The 17,338-nt window shown below is 36.9% G+C and overlaps 1 protein-coding gene across 1 annotated transcript in view; it reads left to right on the top strand.

The window, feature by feature from the left end:
• Window positions 1-17,338, top strand: part of FBN2 (fibrillin 2) — a 270,471-nt gene that overhangs the window by 131,575 nt on the left and 121,558 nt on the right. Inside the window, exons 9-11 of the mRNA XM_025388372.1 lie at window positions 8,149-8,301; window positions 8,957-9,190; window positions 10,179-10,316. Of these exons, the coding sequence (XP_025244157.1) occupies window positions 8,149-8,301; window positions 8,957-9,190; window positions 10,179-10,316 (525 nt within the window). The remainder of the gene's footprint in view (window positions 1-8,148; window positions 8,302-8,956; window positions 9,191-10,178; window positions 10,317-17,338) is intronic.

The following is a 17,338-nucleotide window of genomic DNA, read 5'->3' as shown; positions in this document are numbered from 1 at the left end:
GGACCCCCAAAAAAAAAAAAAAAAAAAAAAAAAAAAAAAAACCTGAAAACATAATGTGAAAAAATATAATACTTATATAAGAGGAAGTTTGAGGCAGAAGTGATGACCAGTGTATGTTTTGTTTTGTTTTGTTTTTTCATTTTTCAAGAAAAGAGCAAGGTACACAATTATTTATGTATTACGCAGCACTTTATGTAATGCTGGGTGTTGATTCCACATGCATGTGTGCATTTGAAACAAAACACCTGGAGAACCCAAAATTCCTAAAATTATTTAACTAAAGGGGGAACCAGAAATGAAAGAGTATACTAAATAGTGCTTTAGTTTTAGCTTCAGAATTATATAAAAGCTATTGGTGGGAACGAGGATATTAGTTTTAATTAAGAAAGGAGTAAGTGTCTTAGAAGGAGAAGTTTTCCTTACAGTTAGGAAGAAGCATGTCATTCACTATTTTAAAGGAAGAAATAAACCTGGGATACACAGTGGTTCCTTTTCATGGCTCTGAGTTCTGTAGTTACTCTTGAACAATGTAAACATGAAAGTATTTTCGGAATAGTAAGAATCCACAGAATCAGTCAAGGGGAACCCAGGCTGGAACCAGACCATCAAAAGGCTGAGTGCAGGCATCCAGTCTCAGGAGACAAAGCATGAGACAGTGGCTGCTATTTACCGAACACCTACTGTCTATCACTATTTTTCTGACCTGGGCTTACCTCATTGGTGTTTTCTGGCTGAACCCTTCATTTGTTAATGAGCAAACCTCATTCCACAGGAGACATTTATTTCAAGGTACAATCCCCAATTTTTGCCAAGTTTTCATCACATTGTATAATTAACCATTAGTTCTCTTAAATCAAGTTTACACTAAATGTCAAGCCATGAAACAAACTCTGATAAGTGTACCTTTATTACATTTCAAGATAGATTTATATTTTAATCAGAGGTGATGAATTACTTCCTTTTTCTCAGTGTGACTGTAAATATGACTGCTCATAAGCCTTGTTCAGGAAATGTAGTAAGGACGATAGAAAATGATTAGAGGAATAGACTTGTTTTCATAACTTAGGACACGTCAGTTCTACAGTTAAACATATAGCAAGCATTAGATGTTAAACATATAGCAAGTTAAACATATAGCAAGCATTAGAAGAATTTTGTTTTTACAGCTTTTCATCTGCCTTTGCCCCTAATGATTCCCTGTTTCAAGGGATAGTGTACCTGGACAACTCTTATTTCTGTCAGGTGACTTTTTTATTTCTAATATTCTTCCACATGATACAGTTTTTAATACAGTGCTTTCTAAGGGCCATGAAATCTCATACAAAGGAAATAGGGGTAATTCCTAGGCTCTGATTTGCTTTGTAATATGCCTTTTTGGAGACCTTAACTATGAGACGCTACACCAGTGTGTGTCTCATCCTGGTAGGTTTTGGCTGAAGGAATGAGAACTAGGTTGCTTGCCTCCTTGTTGTTACTAGAAAAGGCTAATTGTGGAATTTATGAAAAAAAGTTACAATTTACTTTGCAATCCTCTGTTGCTGCCTCTCCATCCTCTCACCTATGGCTTAGTTTCCTTCAGTATATATATTATAGGACTGACCAGAGGTTTCCAAACTGTGTAGAACAATGGTTATTATTATTATTATTATTATTTGAGATGGATACTTGCTCTGTCGCCAGGCTGGAGTGCAGTGGTGTGATCTCAGCTCACTGCAACCTCCACCTCCTGGGTTCAAGTGATTACCCTGCCTCAGCCTCCCATGTAGCTGGGACTACAGCAACGTGCCACCACGGTGGGCTGATTTTTTTGTATTTCAATAGTGACAGAGTTTCACCATGTTGGCCAGGATGGTCTCTATCTTCTGACCTCGTGATCCGCCCACCTCGGTCTCCCAAAGTGCTGGGATTACAGGTGTGAGCCACTGTGCCCAGCCAGTTATGAATTTTTTTTATTTAAAGACCTCTCTTTAACATAAAAAATGTACTTCAGATCCCCACATTATGATAATTTAATATTTGTGAGAGCATACATAATGAAAATGTTCTTGGGTATTTAGTAATAATTGTAAATGAATTTGGATTTTATTAGCTACAGTGGCATATTCGTAAATGTGAATCATGGTAGTGCCAATAAACTGCAAAGTATTACTCACGTTGCAATGTTCAATGTAAATATGCATTTGTGAACCCCTCTCAAGATCATTGCATGCTCACAAAGTCTTGGGACTGGTATAGAATGGATTCCTGATAAGTACTTGCAACATTGTGCTTGACATTTTTATTAGTCTGTTATCTTGCTGCTGAGAAAGCCATACCAGAGACTGGGAAGAAAAAGAGGTTTAATTGGACTTATAGTTCCACATGGCTGGGAAGGCCTCAGAATCAGGGCAGGAGGCAAAAGGCACTTCTTACATGGCAGCGGCAAGAGAAAATGAGGAAGAAGCAAAAGCAGAAACCCCTGATAAACCCACCAGATCTTGTGAGACTTAGTCACTATCATGAGAATAGCATGAGAAAGACCAGCCCCCATTATTCAGTTACCTCCCTCTGGGTCCCTCCCACAACATGTGGGAATTCTGGGAGATACAATTCAAGTTGAGATTTGGGTGGGGACACAACCAAACCGTATCAACATTTTTATACATATTACCTTATTTTCAATGTGATACTGTATTTGGTCCATGAGTTGTTTAGAACTATAGGATGTTTTCTTGTTTATTTTGTTATTGATTTCCAACTTCATTTCATACATTGTGGTCCAAGAATATTATCAGTTGATACCAATTCTTGGAAATATTCTGGTACAGTATTTGCTTCATGGTTTAGCAAATGATTTATTTTTATAAATCTTCCCTATGGACTCGAAAAAGATGGGTATTCTCCAACTGATGGATGCTAGATTGTAGATATATCCATTAGATCAAACTTAATTGTACTATTCAATTTTTCTTTGTACCTACAGAATTTTGTCTACTATATCTATTACCAAAAAAGTCATGTAAATTTTCCACTATGGAGGTAGATTTCTCAGTTTCTCCATGTAGTCTTGTAAATTTTTATTTTACATAGCTTGATGCTATGCTATAGGTGATAAATGTTTAAAAGTATCTGTCGTATTTTCCTGGTGAATTGAACCATTTTAAAATTATGTATTGACTCTAATTTTTTCTTTATTCTTGGTCTATTTCTAACTATTTTCTTTGGGTTTATTTTGTATCACATTTTGTAAGTGGTATCAGAAGCGGTAAGTATATACCTACTATGTATTTTTCCTCCCAATCTTTCCTCTTCCTTATGTTTTAAATGCATTTCTTTTAAACAGTCTGTATCTATTTTTTGTTTTATTTTTACAGTCTGTAAATCTTTGTCTTTTCAACTGAGATTTAAATCCATGTGTATTTATTATAGTACTGATATATTTGTTTTTATTTTTACCATAGTCATTGTGCTTCCTATTTATCTTGCTTTTTTTGTATATTTTCTCCTTTCTTGGTTTCTTTTAGATTTATTCAGGATCCCCCGACCTGCTGCCGTGAACTCGATTCTCTTTCTCCTATTTGTTAAGAAGTTATATACTTTATTTCTGTGGCTTCAGTGGCTATCCTAGCTGTTTTAAAATGCATATTTAAAGTCTAAAATTAACCTATATGTTTACCTATATATAAACAATAAAAGAATATTTAAGTGATTAAACTTTGATCTTCCCCTCACAACTTTTAAAAATCTAGTATATTGCCATTCCCTATATGTGACAACTTAATCATTATTGTTTAATATGTTAGTACTTACTTATATTTACTCATACAAAATATTAAAAATTTTAATAATTCTTGCTCATCATTTCTTCCTATATCTCAAACCTTCCATTGGGATCTTTTTTCTTTTGCCTGAAGTACCTCTTTCAACATTTTCTTTATCAAAAAACTCTTGGTAGAAAACTCTGGTTTTGTTTTCTTGAAAATGACCGTAATTTGCCCCCTGAAAACATGATTTATCACAGTACAGAATTTTCAATTGACAGTTATTTTATCAGAGTATACTAAGATATTATTTCATTGTGTTCTGGCATCCATTGGTGCTGTTAAGAAGTCAGCCATTGATTTTTTTTAAATACCATTTCTTAGCAGGTGATCTGTCTTGTTTTTCCACCTATTTTTAAGATCTTTACTTTTTTAGTTCTGCAGTTTCACAGTGATATGTCTAATTGTGGATCTCTCTTTATCCTACTTTGAATGTATTGGACTTCTTAAATCTGAGGTTTTACAACATTGCTAGAAAGTTCTAAGTATCCATTAAATACTGCTTCTTTCCCATTCTGCTTATTACTCTTCCTAGTACTCTTATTAGATGTTGTATTAGTCTGTTTTCATGCTGCTGATAAAGACATACCTGAGACTGGGCAATTTACAGAAGAAAGAGGTTTATTGGACTTACAGTCCCACTTGGCTGGGGAGGCCTCACAATCATGGTGCAGGGTGAAAGGCATGACTCACGTGGTGGCGGACAAGAGAAGAGCTTGTGCAGGGAAACTCCCGTTTTTAAAACCATCAGATCTCTTGAGACTTATTCACTATCACAAGAACAGCACAGGAAAGACCTGCCCCCATCATTCAATTACTTCCCACCAGGTCCCTCTCACAACATGTGGGAATTCAAGATGAGATTTGGGTGGGGATACAGACAAAGCATATCAGATGTACACAGGTGTACATCTAATTAGCTTTTCATTCTCACCTTCATCTTTCTTGACCTCTTTTTAATATTTCAAATTCTTTGTCTCTATATGCTAATTGAAAATAATATATTCGTTTGTATCTGCCAACTTAGTAATTCTCTCTTTATCCATGTGCAATACACTTGTGTAATATATTCATCAGATACTTCATTTCATTTCATTTATAGAAGTTTGAGCTCTTCTAAGTCTGTTCCTATTCATTGTTTATGGACCTTTTCCTCTTGTTCATATCTTTGGACTTGAATTGCTTTAAACCTATTAAATATAACTGTTATTAATTAATATTTAATTATTAATAATTTAAAATAATAATTGACAGAATTGGTCTGACCATTTCAATATCAAAACTATGCTGGTTACTTAACTAGTTTTTGTTTCTTAGTGTGTTATAGTGTATTTTCCTGTTAGCAGCTCTTTTTTTCTTGGAACTTTATGAGAATTTTTTGAGACTTTTCATTAATATTAAGTCCTCTAATTGTGTTGGCTTTTGTGAGTTGCTTGGAGTATCTCTACCTGAGAACCTCTTTACGTTATATTCTTCCTTTGAAGTTCTTCAGACCAAAAAACCTACTATTAATTGAGCCATCAAAGCTATTGATGTGAGGAAGACCTTGTGGTTACTGATTCTTAGGAGAGATCTTTCTTTTTCCTCCACACAGCATCAAAGTAGAGACAAGCAAGTTTCTTAGTTGCCTCCATTACCTTATCCATATACTATATCCAGAAACTAAGGATATGGCTCTTTGGAACCCTACCTTACGAGGGAGTTTTCTGTTATGTATTGGGGAGAGTGGAATCTGGGCTTTTTATATCTTATGCCCTGGGCCCTGTGAAACTATCAGAGTTGAAATTCACCGTCTCCAGAGTTTAAAAGTAGCCTAAAGGTGCAATTAGTTGTTCAGATACCTCCTAAGATTCTCATTTCACCTCATTTGGGGACTCTGTTTTATCCTTCATTCCATGCGAGCTGGATGATGTATTTTTCAATATTTTTTCACATTTTATCCAGGATATTTTAATTGAGAGGAACATTCAGAGTAGCTAATTCACCATGAAAGCCGCAAGAAACAGAGCATATGTTGTTTTATTTCATTCTCCCACCAACCATGTTCTGTACAGAAGAAGAGTTAAATATGGTTGAAAATCAAACAATTAATAATATTTGAATGTAAAACTAGGACTCTTGACTCAAGGCTAGGGTTTTGTTTTGTTTTGTTTTCAAATTCTATATTACAACCTCCTTCTTGTAGAAGCCTTGAAGAGATAAATATATTCATCCTAACTTGTAGGACTGATTGTGTTTTATAATGTTAGTGGTTGTTGTTAAGAGTTTGGAACTTTCTTATCTTAATTTACATCCTGGTCTTGAGGGGGTAGTGTATGATACTTTGGGTTCATAAAATGAATATTCCAAAAACTGTTTCCTTTGATTATTCTTAGGAATAGAAACTTAGCTGTGAAATTATTCCTAATGACAACTTGTCCAAATCCAACTCAAGTTTTTGAAATTTCTGCAGTGCCTTTAAGTATGTGTGCATACATCACATTTAGTGCTCGGTTTTGGGTCATACTGGGACTTTGGGGGAGAAATAGAAGGAACTGTTCCATTCTTATACAGAGTATATTAAAGGTAATTCAGTTATTTTATGATAGTTTAAAAGCGACCTGAGGCATGCTATATATGGGCCATTAGAGGACATAATGTGCTTACTTTAAACTCTGTATCCAGTGCTAAAAATTTTAACTTTACCTGTTAATGGAATTATAAGCAATTAACAGTTTCATCTTCGTTATTGATATGCAGATCCTGATTGCTGTGGTACATCTTTCTTCTTGTGGCCATAGACAAAACAACTTTGAAAGCATCTTGATAGGGTTGAATAATATGTTGTTAATTAAGCTCACATGTTTTTCCATTGGTTACTATAAAGGCAGTTTCAGTTAAAACCTGTAGAGTTTACAGATGATATTGATAATTTATCCCTATGCAACTTTGCATTTTATGCAGTCTTTTGCAATCATCAAACCTGTCTTCTAGGCTTTATCTGATCATTTTGATCCATTGTGTATCCTGCTGTCAGAGTGACATTATTATAGTCGTATTTGATCATGTCACTTCCTTACATCAAATCCTACTGGATAATGCACAGACTCTTTACCATAGTAGCCCTGCCAAACTGTGCGTACCTCTGAATGGTCACCTTATTTTGCCTCTCAATACCTAGTTTGGCACAATCAGTTTTCCCTAGTTCTTGAAACTGTCTCATCCAGCTCTGGCTTAGAATGACATATATACACTGACAATTCACAGATATGTATGTTCAGCGTGACTATGCTTCTTCATTCCAGGCTCATTTATTTAACATTCCAAATGTAACATGTTTTAAAGAGGAGCCTTGTCTTGTGTTCTCTAATCCTGTTTCTTCCCTCGCCATCCCCATTTCAGCTGTGTAAGTCAAAAACTTAGGAAATGACTAAGACTCTCTTTCTTCCATACCCCACACCCAAGCAAGTTCCTATTGGCTGTACCTTCAAAACATGTCTGCCCTCTGCTCAGCCTCATCATCTCCACTGCTGCCACCCTCATCAAAGCCACCATCGTCTCTCACCTGAATGTCTTTAGTGTCCTCCTTACTGTTCTCTGTGCTCTCACTACAGTCAGTTCTCATAGCAGCCAAAGAGATCTTCTTGAAAATGTAAACCATTGTCTTCTCTCATTGTAACCATCCAGGAAATCTCCAAACCCTCCACTCAAAATCCAAATGAAATCCCAAGGTCCTTTCCTAATGGCCTATAGGACCATCCGTGCTAGCCTCTGCTGTCTGTCTGAGCTCATGCTCTTGCACTTTCCTTTCCACATGCTGTTCCCTAGTCTTAGTGGCCCATCGTTCTTCACACACATGAAGCACATTCTCTTCTTCCTCAGAAGCTGCTCTTTCCTCAGATACTTCTATGGCTCATGCCCTCATTTTAGTCAGCTGCCTTCTCAAATGTCACTGTTTCATGTTGCTTCTGATCAACTTGTATAAAATCATCAGTCAGATATTGCTGCATTACAGACAACCACAAAATCACAGTGACATAAGACAGTGCGCATCTCCAGGCTGAGGATTGGGACTGGGTGGTTGCTTTCCTTCAAGCTTCAGAATTGCCCGACTTTCGCTCTTACTGTGGTCTGTCCTCCCATTTGCTCTACCTCTTTCATTGTTCTGTCCCTGGCTCAATCAATGTTTGCTGGCCAAATGAGCAAAGGAAGGAATAAATGGACAGAAATTAAGAGAGTGAAGAAAGGAATAGATAATAGAGATTAAGTAGTATGAGTCACTTCACCTACATTCATCTCATGTGCAGTGATTGTTGTAAGAACCTGAGGTAATTCTGTCATGTCTTCTGTTTTATTTTTACATGCACAGATCAGAGAACAGGCATGTGTTTCTCGGGCCTGGTGAATGGTCGCTGTGCACAAGAGCTCCCAGGGAGAATGACGAAAATGCAGTGCTGCTGTGAGCCTGGCCGCTGCTGGGGCATTGGAACCATTCCTGAAGCCTGTCCTGTCAGAGGTTCTGGTATGTGGCTGGTGTCAGTCTCCTCGGCACAGACACTGTTAGGAAAATTAGTAACAGTAATGTATTTTGCGCTGTGGGAGGCCAAGGCAGGTGGATCGCTTGAGTCCAGAAGTTCAAGACCAGCCTGGGCAACATGGCAAAATCCCATCTCTACAAAACATACAAAAATTAGCCGGGCATGGTGGTGCATGCCTGTAATCCCAGATACTTGCAGGGCTGAGGTGGGAGAATCACATGAGCTTGGGCAGTTGAGGCTACAGCCATCCATGGTCATGTCACTGCACTCCAGCCTATGTGACAGAGTGAGACCCTGTCTCAAAAATATATATGTATATATTTTGCTCTTTTCCTTGAAGTCAAGTCATATTTGTCTTCCTTTGTGTGTTTTCAATATGACTTGAGTGTTTTTGTGGGGAATGAGATAGCATTGTTATTTACGATCAGTTTTGATAATACCTAATGTAGTAACATCAGACAAATACCTAGAAGCTGTTTGACTTATTTTTGTCCAGGTGTTTTTTAAATTATTTTGAATGTTAGGATTTCAATTCAGTTTTTAAACCTCCTGATCTTTCATCCAGAGCTCAAATATCTTTGCTTTTGTTATGCAGAAAGACATTCACCTGTGCTTAACGTCAAGTTTCTTTTCTTCTAGAGGAATATCGCAGACTTTGCATGGATGGCCTTCCAATGGGAGGGATTCCAGGGAGTGCTGGTTCCAGACCTGGAGGCACTGGGGGAAATGGCTTTGCCCCAGGTGGCAATGGCAATGGCTATGGCCCAGGAGGGACAGGCTTCATCCCCATCCCTGGAGGCAATGGCTTTTCTCCTGGCGTTGGGGGAGCCGGCGTGGGGGCTGGGGGACAGGGACCTATCATCACTGGACTAAGTAAGTGGTCAGTTTTCCTGTGGACTCTTTAGTTTGCTGTCTCAAGTGATATTATAATATCTAACATAATTTTAATCTTTCAGAAGGGTTGTGTGGACATACTTGCATGTGTGTGTATGTGTTTGTGTGTGTGAGAGAGAGAGAGAGAGAGACAGAGGGAAACCTATTTCAGGGTCTGATACGTAGTAATACTAAATTTGGGAAAATGTAATAGGAAAATATTACTTTTCTGTTCTGTAAACTTTCTGTTAAATTAGAGAAAAGAATGTGTGAAACAGGTCTTTGAAAATACATATGAGAGCCCAGTAATACTCCAGTCCAGTTGACACCACCAAAAAGCATGTTTTTGGTTCCAGTGAATTTCATTTGGCTATTTAAAGCTGCCCTGTTCATGCACTCCTTGACTTATTTTCCAGAACCATTTCTCAACTGAGATAAACTGAATGTCTTGCTCTGTGCCGATCCAAATATTGTAATGTACATATCTTTCCTTTCCTCACCCTTTTTTGTGAAATTGCTCAAGAAATTGAAAACCGTGGGCTTCAGACCAGAGTTGGCATTTGTGTACTTGACATTTAACTTCATTCTTTTTAAAAGCACTCTCTTGCTAATAATATTTAAGGATGTCCTACAGTGTTATGTTTATTCTTTTTGGCATATTGCCAATTTGCTATGTCTGAATATTCAGCAGAGTTACAAAGGAGAAATGGAAAGCACTCAAGTGTATGGTAGAACATACCTGTAATTTTAAAAAGACATCCTTATGGGCAGTATTTTCAGATCTGTCACTTAACAAATACAAGTTGCAAGCATGTGTCTCAGTAATATTTTTTAGATTCTTCACATTAAAGTTTTAATAAAATATAAAATAACATGAGCTTATGATATACACATAATTAATTTACTATTAAATGTCCTTTAAAAATCAATTCAGAAAAGTAATGCATGTTGTAATGATTAAATATAATTGTACTTTAATTTTCCATAGCAATTCTGAACCAGACAATAGATATCTGTAAGCATCATGCTAACCTGTGTTTAAATGGACGCTGTATACCTACTGTCTCAAGCTACCGATGTGAATGCAACATGGGTTATAAGCAGGATACAAATGGAGATTGTATAGGTAAGTTTGTGATTCTTTAATAATCCTTCTTAGTGTTTTTAGTAGCTATTAGGTTACAGGATCAAATTGGAGTGAATATGATTTTTTTAAGTGTCTTGAAATAAAGCTAATTTCCAAACTGTCTCTTCTGTGTGTATGCTATTCAGTGTGCCCCCTTAACCTATGCTGAGCTAGATCAGTTCAAGAATTTCCTACCCTTTTAAGTCCTAAATATTGTGATTTCTGTCTCTGACTCTCCCTTTCCTTCTGCTTTAGAATTGCTTACTCTTAATATAAACTAAAAATAAAAAGAAATCTATATAACAATGAATATATTTTGAAAACAATTCATCGAGCATGAATCCATTTTTAAAAGATGACAAGACACCAATGGACTAAAATCTGATACGTCAGGGCAGTAGTTTTCAAATACGTTGATCTCAGACCCATTTAAACTCTTAAAATCATTGATTATCTCTACTTTGATAATAACCTAATTAGAAATTAAAAATGAAAATATTAAGACATTTATTGACTTATTCAAAAATAACAACAATGAATCCATTGCATGTTAATATAAGTAACACTTTTGTGAAAAACTACAGTTTTGAAAACAAAATGTGTGGAAACAAGTGTCGTTTTACATTTTTGCAAACCTTTTTGATGTCTGCCTTAATAGAAGCCAGTTGGATTCTCATAGCTGCTTCTGTATTTAAGTTGTGGTGATGTTTTGTTTTGTTTTGTTGAGGAATGAAAATCTATCCTCAAACAGATATGTAGATGGAAAAGAAGAGGAATATCACATAGACTTTTCAGATAATTGTGATTATTCTTTGATATTGCACTAAAACTTATAAGGAGTAATTCTTAAAGTTTAGTTAACCATGTAGAATCTGAAACCATATTAGTACACTTTTTGTACTCTGTTACAAAAAGTCCATTGGTTTGTCTAAAGCTTTGAATGGATTTTGTAACATGCATTAGTCATTTGAAATATGTTGATGTACCGTATTATGCACATCTTTCCAAAGTTGACATATTTTACTATGTATTATCAAAAAATCATATTTGAAAATATCACCATCAGACTCATACAAATGCCTTCAAATTGCTGGGAAACTATCAAGCATACAGTGTTGAATAATCTTTCTGAATTATGTTATTTTTAAGCTTGGATTTTTAACATTAGCATCAAATATACAGTCTGTGGCTTTTCTTAAAGTGACAGGCTCACTGCATTATTTTCAACAAAATGTCTGCCAGATTGATAACTCTGAATAGCTATAATTTGTCAGTCATTCTTCAAGTAAAAATAGTATTCTGCAGAAAAAGCTGCTAATGGAGTACACAACTCACACAACTACACAGAAACTTTTCCTTGAGACAGGCGCTCGTGGTGCTTCAGTCAGCAACAATGTATAATACACATTTTGTCACAGAAATATTTTTAAAATGTATATTCAAGGGCCAAGATTATTATTAATTTTATCGCTTCACCACTTATATTCTTCAGTGAAAATGGCTTTTTCAAATACCCTGTGAGTTCATGGCATTGACTGCTAGGACAGTTTGGTGCCATTGCCTTAATCTGCGCTAAGCAACCATCATTACTCTTGTGCCATTGAAGCAAGTGTTAACATGATTTTAAAAAAATAGTAAATAGCATCTTAATATGATTGTGAAAATAGTTTTGAATGAAACTCACTCTGAAAGGATCTCAATGGTCTCCCAGAGGCCACACCTTGAGAACAGCTGCTATAAAGAGTCCCCAACTTTCTTGTAGGTCATATACAAAAAGTTTAACAGTGAGAGAGTTGGTAATGGTAGGCTTGGAAGTTCTGATTCCTTAAATGCCATTTAAATTGATTTGTGCTCAGTAACTATGATCTGTATGCTAGCAACGTGGCGAAAGAAGAGACCATCAGGATCATCCAATCTAGCAGCAGGATCTGCAGTAGTTAGGGATTACGTTAGTGTCTGTGAAGGATAAGGAATTTTCCCATGGAGTTAAAAAAAAAAAAACTCAATAGAGAAGGGCCAAGATGGCTGAGTAGACATAGCCAGGAAGAGCATTTCCTACTGACAGACCAGACCATTAAGAAGACTGGCACACTCTGAGAGGATCTTCAGATGGAAGGCATTAAGAGTGTATGGAAGGAGTACACAGACCGGGACTGAAGTAGGAGGAAGCTGGGAAGCCTTCACGGGGATGCCAAGCACCAGGAATCTTCCTGACCCCGAGCAGATCCTGGGGAAGGAGTGAGTTAAATAGGTGAGGAGTGGCCCACTCTTAGCAGGGGTCTCTGGAATTTTACGTGCAGGAGATCCCACAACCTCCATGGATATTTGAGCTGATAGGGAGAGCCGCTTGGATAGGTGGCAGGGACAGGATTCCATCCTGTGCAGAGCCCAGAGGGTTGGCACCAGAGTGGCTATGATGCCCATACCCCAAGGCTTTCCATCCTCTTTTATGGGGCTTTGGCCTTGGTTGGCTATTGGACCTGGACAGAGCAGAGCAGTCTTGCCCATGGGACAGGGCCAGTCTGATCTGAGTGTCCACCATCTGCCAGTCTCTCCCAGTGTCCCTGTATGGCTGTGTCTACTTGGAGCACAGCCTTAGATGCCCATCTGGGGCTCTTCCCAGGGGTCACCACCATAGCTCCTTTGCCAGCAAACCCTGCCTAAGCGTTGGAGAACTTCAGCAGATGGGCCTCTGCCAACATTCTTGCACCTGCAGCCTCTCCCCACAACTTTGTTGGCATGCACTTGCCCACAGCCTTCCCCCATTGCTTTGCTGGCACACGTGCACATAGTCCTCATCACCCCATCACCACTGGCATGTTCTTAAGAAAGAAGCAAACTCATCTCATAGAGCTGAAAAATTCTTGTAGTGATACAAGATTTTTCTTGTAGTGATACAAGAATTTCATAATACAATCAGAAATATTAACTGCAAAATAGACCAAGCTGAGGAAAAAAATCTCAGAGCTCAAAGACTGTTCTTTAATCAACTCAGTCAGATGAAAATAAGGAAAAAATAATTAGAAAGATTGAACAAAACCCCTGAGAAATATGAGATTATGTAAAGAAACCAAACTTAACAGCTCATTGGCATCCCTGAAACAGAGGAGAAAGAGCAAGCAACTTGGAAAACATATTTGGAGATACTGCCCACGAAAAACTCTCAAACCTTGCTAGAGAAGTCAACATTCAAATTCAGGAAGTCTGGAGTACCCCTGTGAAATACTATACAAGATGACAAACTTCAAGACATAGAATCATCAGATTCTCCAAGGTCAACAAGAAATAAAAAATTTTTAAAGGCAACTAAAGAGAAGAAGCAGGTCACCTACAAAGGGAACCCCATCAGGATAACAGTGGACCTTTCAGCAGGAACCCTACAAGCCAGAAGAGTTTGGTGCCTATATTCAGCATTCTTAAAGAAAAGAAATCCCAACCAAGCATTTTATATTCAGCCAAACAAGTTTCATACGTGAAGGGAAAATAAAATATTTTTCAGACAAGCAAATGGTGAAGGAATTTGCTACCAGACCTGCCTTACCAAGAGGTCCTTGAGGGAGTGTTAAACATAGAAATGAAAGACTGTTATCAGCCACCACAAAAACAGACTTAAGTACATAGACCATTGACACTGTAAAGCAACTACACTATCAAATCTGCATAACAACCTGCAAAATGCAATGGCAGGATCAAATCGGCATATACCAATATTATCATTGAAAATGAGCAGGCTAAATGCCCCACTGAAAAGGCACAGAGCGGCAAGATAGATAAAGAAACAAGATTCAACTATATGCTGTCTTCAAGAGACCCATCTCACATGCAGTGACATCCATAGACTCAAAGTAAATGGATGGAGAAAAAGCTACCAAGCAAATGGAAAACAAAAACAGTGGGAGTTTTGCTATTCTAATTTAAGACAAAACAGACTTTAAACCAACAATGATAAAAAAAAATGACAAAGAAGGCCATTACATAATAATAAAGGTTCAATGCAACAAAAGATTTCCCTATCCTAAACATACATGCAGCCAACACTGGAGCATCCAGATTCATGAAACAAGTTTTTAGAGACCTACAAAGAGATGTAGGTAACAACACAATAATAGCAGGAGGCTTTAACACCCCACTGACAGTATTAGATCATTAAGGCAGGAAACTAACAAAGATATTCGAGACTTAAACTCAACACTTGGCCAAATGGACTTAACAGATATCTACAGAACAGTCCACCCAACAACAACAAAATATACATTCTTCTCATCTGTAACACAGCACATACTCTAGATTAACCACACACTTGGCCATAAACAATTCTCAATACATTAAAGAAAAGTGAAATTATACCAGCCAAACTCTCAGACCACAGCATAATAAAATATTTAATAACTATTAAAAGCAAAGATACAACATAACAGACTCTCTAGGACACAGCTAAAGTGGTGTTAAGAGTAAAGTTTATAGCACTAAAATCCCACATCAAAAAGTTAGAAAGATCTTAGATTCACAACTTAACCTCACACCTGGAGGAACTAGAAAAATTAGAGTAAACCAACCCCAAAGCTAACAAAAGAAAAGAAATAAACAAATTCAGAGCTGAACCAAATGAAGTTGAGATGTGAAAAAACATTCAAAGCATCAATAAAACCTAAAGTTGGGTCTTTGAGAGAATAAATAAGATTGATAGACTGCTATCTAGACTAATAAAGAATAAAAGAGAAAAGATGGAAATAAACACAATCTGAAATGACAAAGGGGACATTACCAGCAACCCCAAAGAAATACCAAAATCCTCAGAGACACCTGTATACACACAAACTAGAAAATCTTAAAAATACCTTTGTGCACACAAACTAGAAAATTTAGAAGAAATTATAAATTCCTGGAAGCATAACATCTCCGAAGATTGAGCCAGGAAGAAATTGAATCCCTGAACAGACCAATAATGAGTTTTGAAATTGAATCTATAATGAAAAGTCTACCAACCAGAAAAAGCACGGGACCAGAAGGATTCACAGACAAATTCCACCAGATGTATAAAGAAGAGCTGGTATCATTCCTATTGAAACTATTCCAAAAACTTGAAGAGGAGGGACTCTTTCCTAACTCATTCTATGAAGGCTGAATTATTCTTATACCAAAACCTGGCAGAGATAGAACAGAAAAGGAGAAAACTTTAGGCCAATATCCTTGATGAACATAGATGCAAAAGTCCTCAACAAAATGCTAGAAAACAGAATTCAGTAGCACATAAAAAACTAATTCATCACAATCAAGTAAGCTTTATCCCTAGGATGCAAGGTGAGTTCAGCATATGCAAATCAGTAAGTGTATCTTATTAGAGATTTTATCTCTGATTTCTTTCAGAGACAAAGAAATCAGAGACAACACAAACAAATGGAAAAACATTCCATGCTCATGGATAGGAAGAATTGATATTGTTAAAATGACCATAGTGCTCAAAGCAATTTACAGATTCTAGCTCTTCCTATCAAACTATCAACATTTTTCACAGAATTAGAAAAAAACCTATTTTAAAATTCATATGGAACCAAAAAAAAAAGAAAAAAAGGAAACAGACTGAATAGCCAAATCAATCCTACGCAAAAAGAACAAAGCTAGAGGCATCACACTACCTGACTTTAAACTATACTACAAGGCAACAGCTACCAAAACAGTATGCTACTGGTACAAAAACAGACATATAGATCAATAGAACAGGTTAGAGAACCTAGAAATAAAGCCACATACCTACAACCATTTGATCTTTGACAAAGTCAACAAAAACAAGCAACCAAGAAAGGACTCCCTATTCAATAAATGGTGCTGCAATAGCTGGCTAGGCATATGCAGAAGATTCAAACTGAATCCCTTCTTTTCATTGTATACAAAAATTAACTCAAGATCGATTAAAGACTTAAATGTAAAACCTAAAACTATAAAAATTCTAGATGAAAACCTAGGAAATGCCATTTTGGACATAGGCTCTGGCAAAGATTTTATGACAATGACTCCAAAAGCAATTGCAGCAAAAACAAAAATTGACAAATGAGACCCAATTAAAGAAAAGAGCTTCTGCACATCAAAAGAAACTATCAGAGTAAACAAACTACAGAGTAGGAGAAAATATTTGCAAACTACGCCTCTGACAGTGTTCTAATACCCAGAATCTATAAGTAACTTAACAAGCAAAAAAAACCTCATTAAATAATGGGTGAAGGACATGAGCAGACACTTGTCAAAAGAAGACATATGTGCAGACAAAAAGCATATGAAATGCTCAGCATCACCTCTCATTAGAGAAATATAAATGAAAACCACAATGAGATACCATATTATACCAGTCAAAATGGCTGTTATTAAAAAGTAGATGCTGGTAAGGTTGTGAAGAAAGGAATGCTTATCTACTGCTGGTGGGAATGTAATTAGCTCAGCCACTATGGAAAGCAGTTTGGAGATTTCTCAAAGAATTTAAAACAGAGCTACCATTCGACCCAGCAATACTGGGTATATACCCAAGGAATATAAAATGTTCTACCATAAAGACACATGCACACATATGTTCATCACAGCACTATTCACGATATAAAGACATGGAAGCAGCCTAAATGCCCGTCAGTGGTGGACTGAATAAAGAAAATGTGGTACACAGACACCATGGAATACTATGTAGCCATAAAAAAAAGAATGAGACCATGTCCTTTGCAGCAACATGGATGGAGTTGGAGGCCATTGTTCTAAATGAATTAACACAGAAACAGAAAACCAAATACCGTATGTTCTCGTTTGTAAGTGGGAGCTGAACATTTCAGTACATGTGAACACAAGGGAACAAGAGACACTGGGGCCTACTTGAGAGTGGAAAGTGGGAGGAGGGTGAGGATCAAAAAACTTATCAGGCACTAGGCTTATTACATGAGTGATGAAATAATCTTTACAACAAACCCGTGTGACATGCAATTTTCCCATGTAATAAACCTGCACTTGTACTCCCTGAATGTAAAATAGAAGTTGGAAAGAAA

Source organism: Theropithecus gelada, chromosome 6, assembly GCF_003255815.1.
Source record: "Theropithecus gelada isolate Dixy chromosome 6, Tgel_1.0, whole genome shotgun sequence".
Lineage (NCBI taxonomy): Eukaryota > Metazoa > Chordata > Mammalia > Primates > Cercopithecidae > Theropithecus > Theropithecus gelada.
Note: the sequence above shows the minus strand (reverse complement) of the source record. Positions and strands in the feature narration are given on the sequence as shown.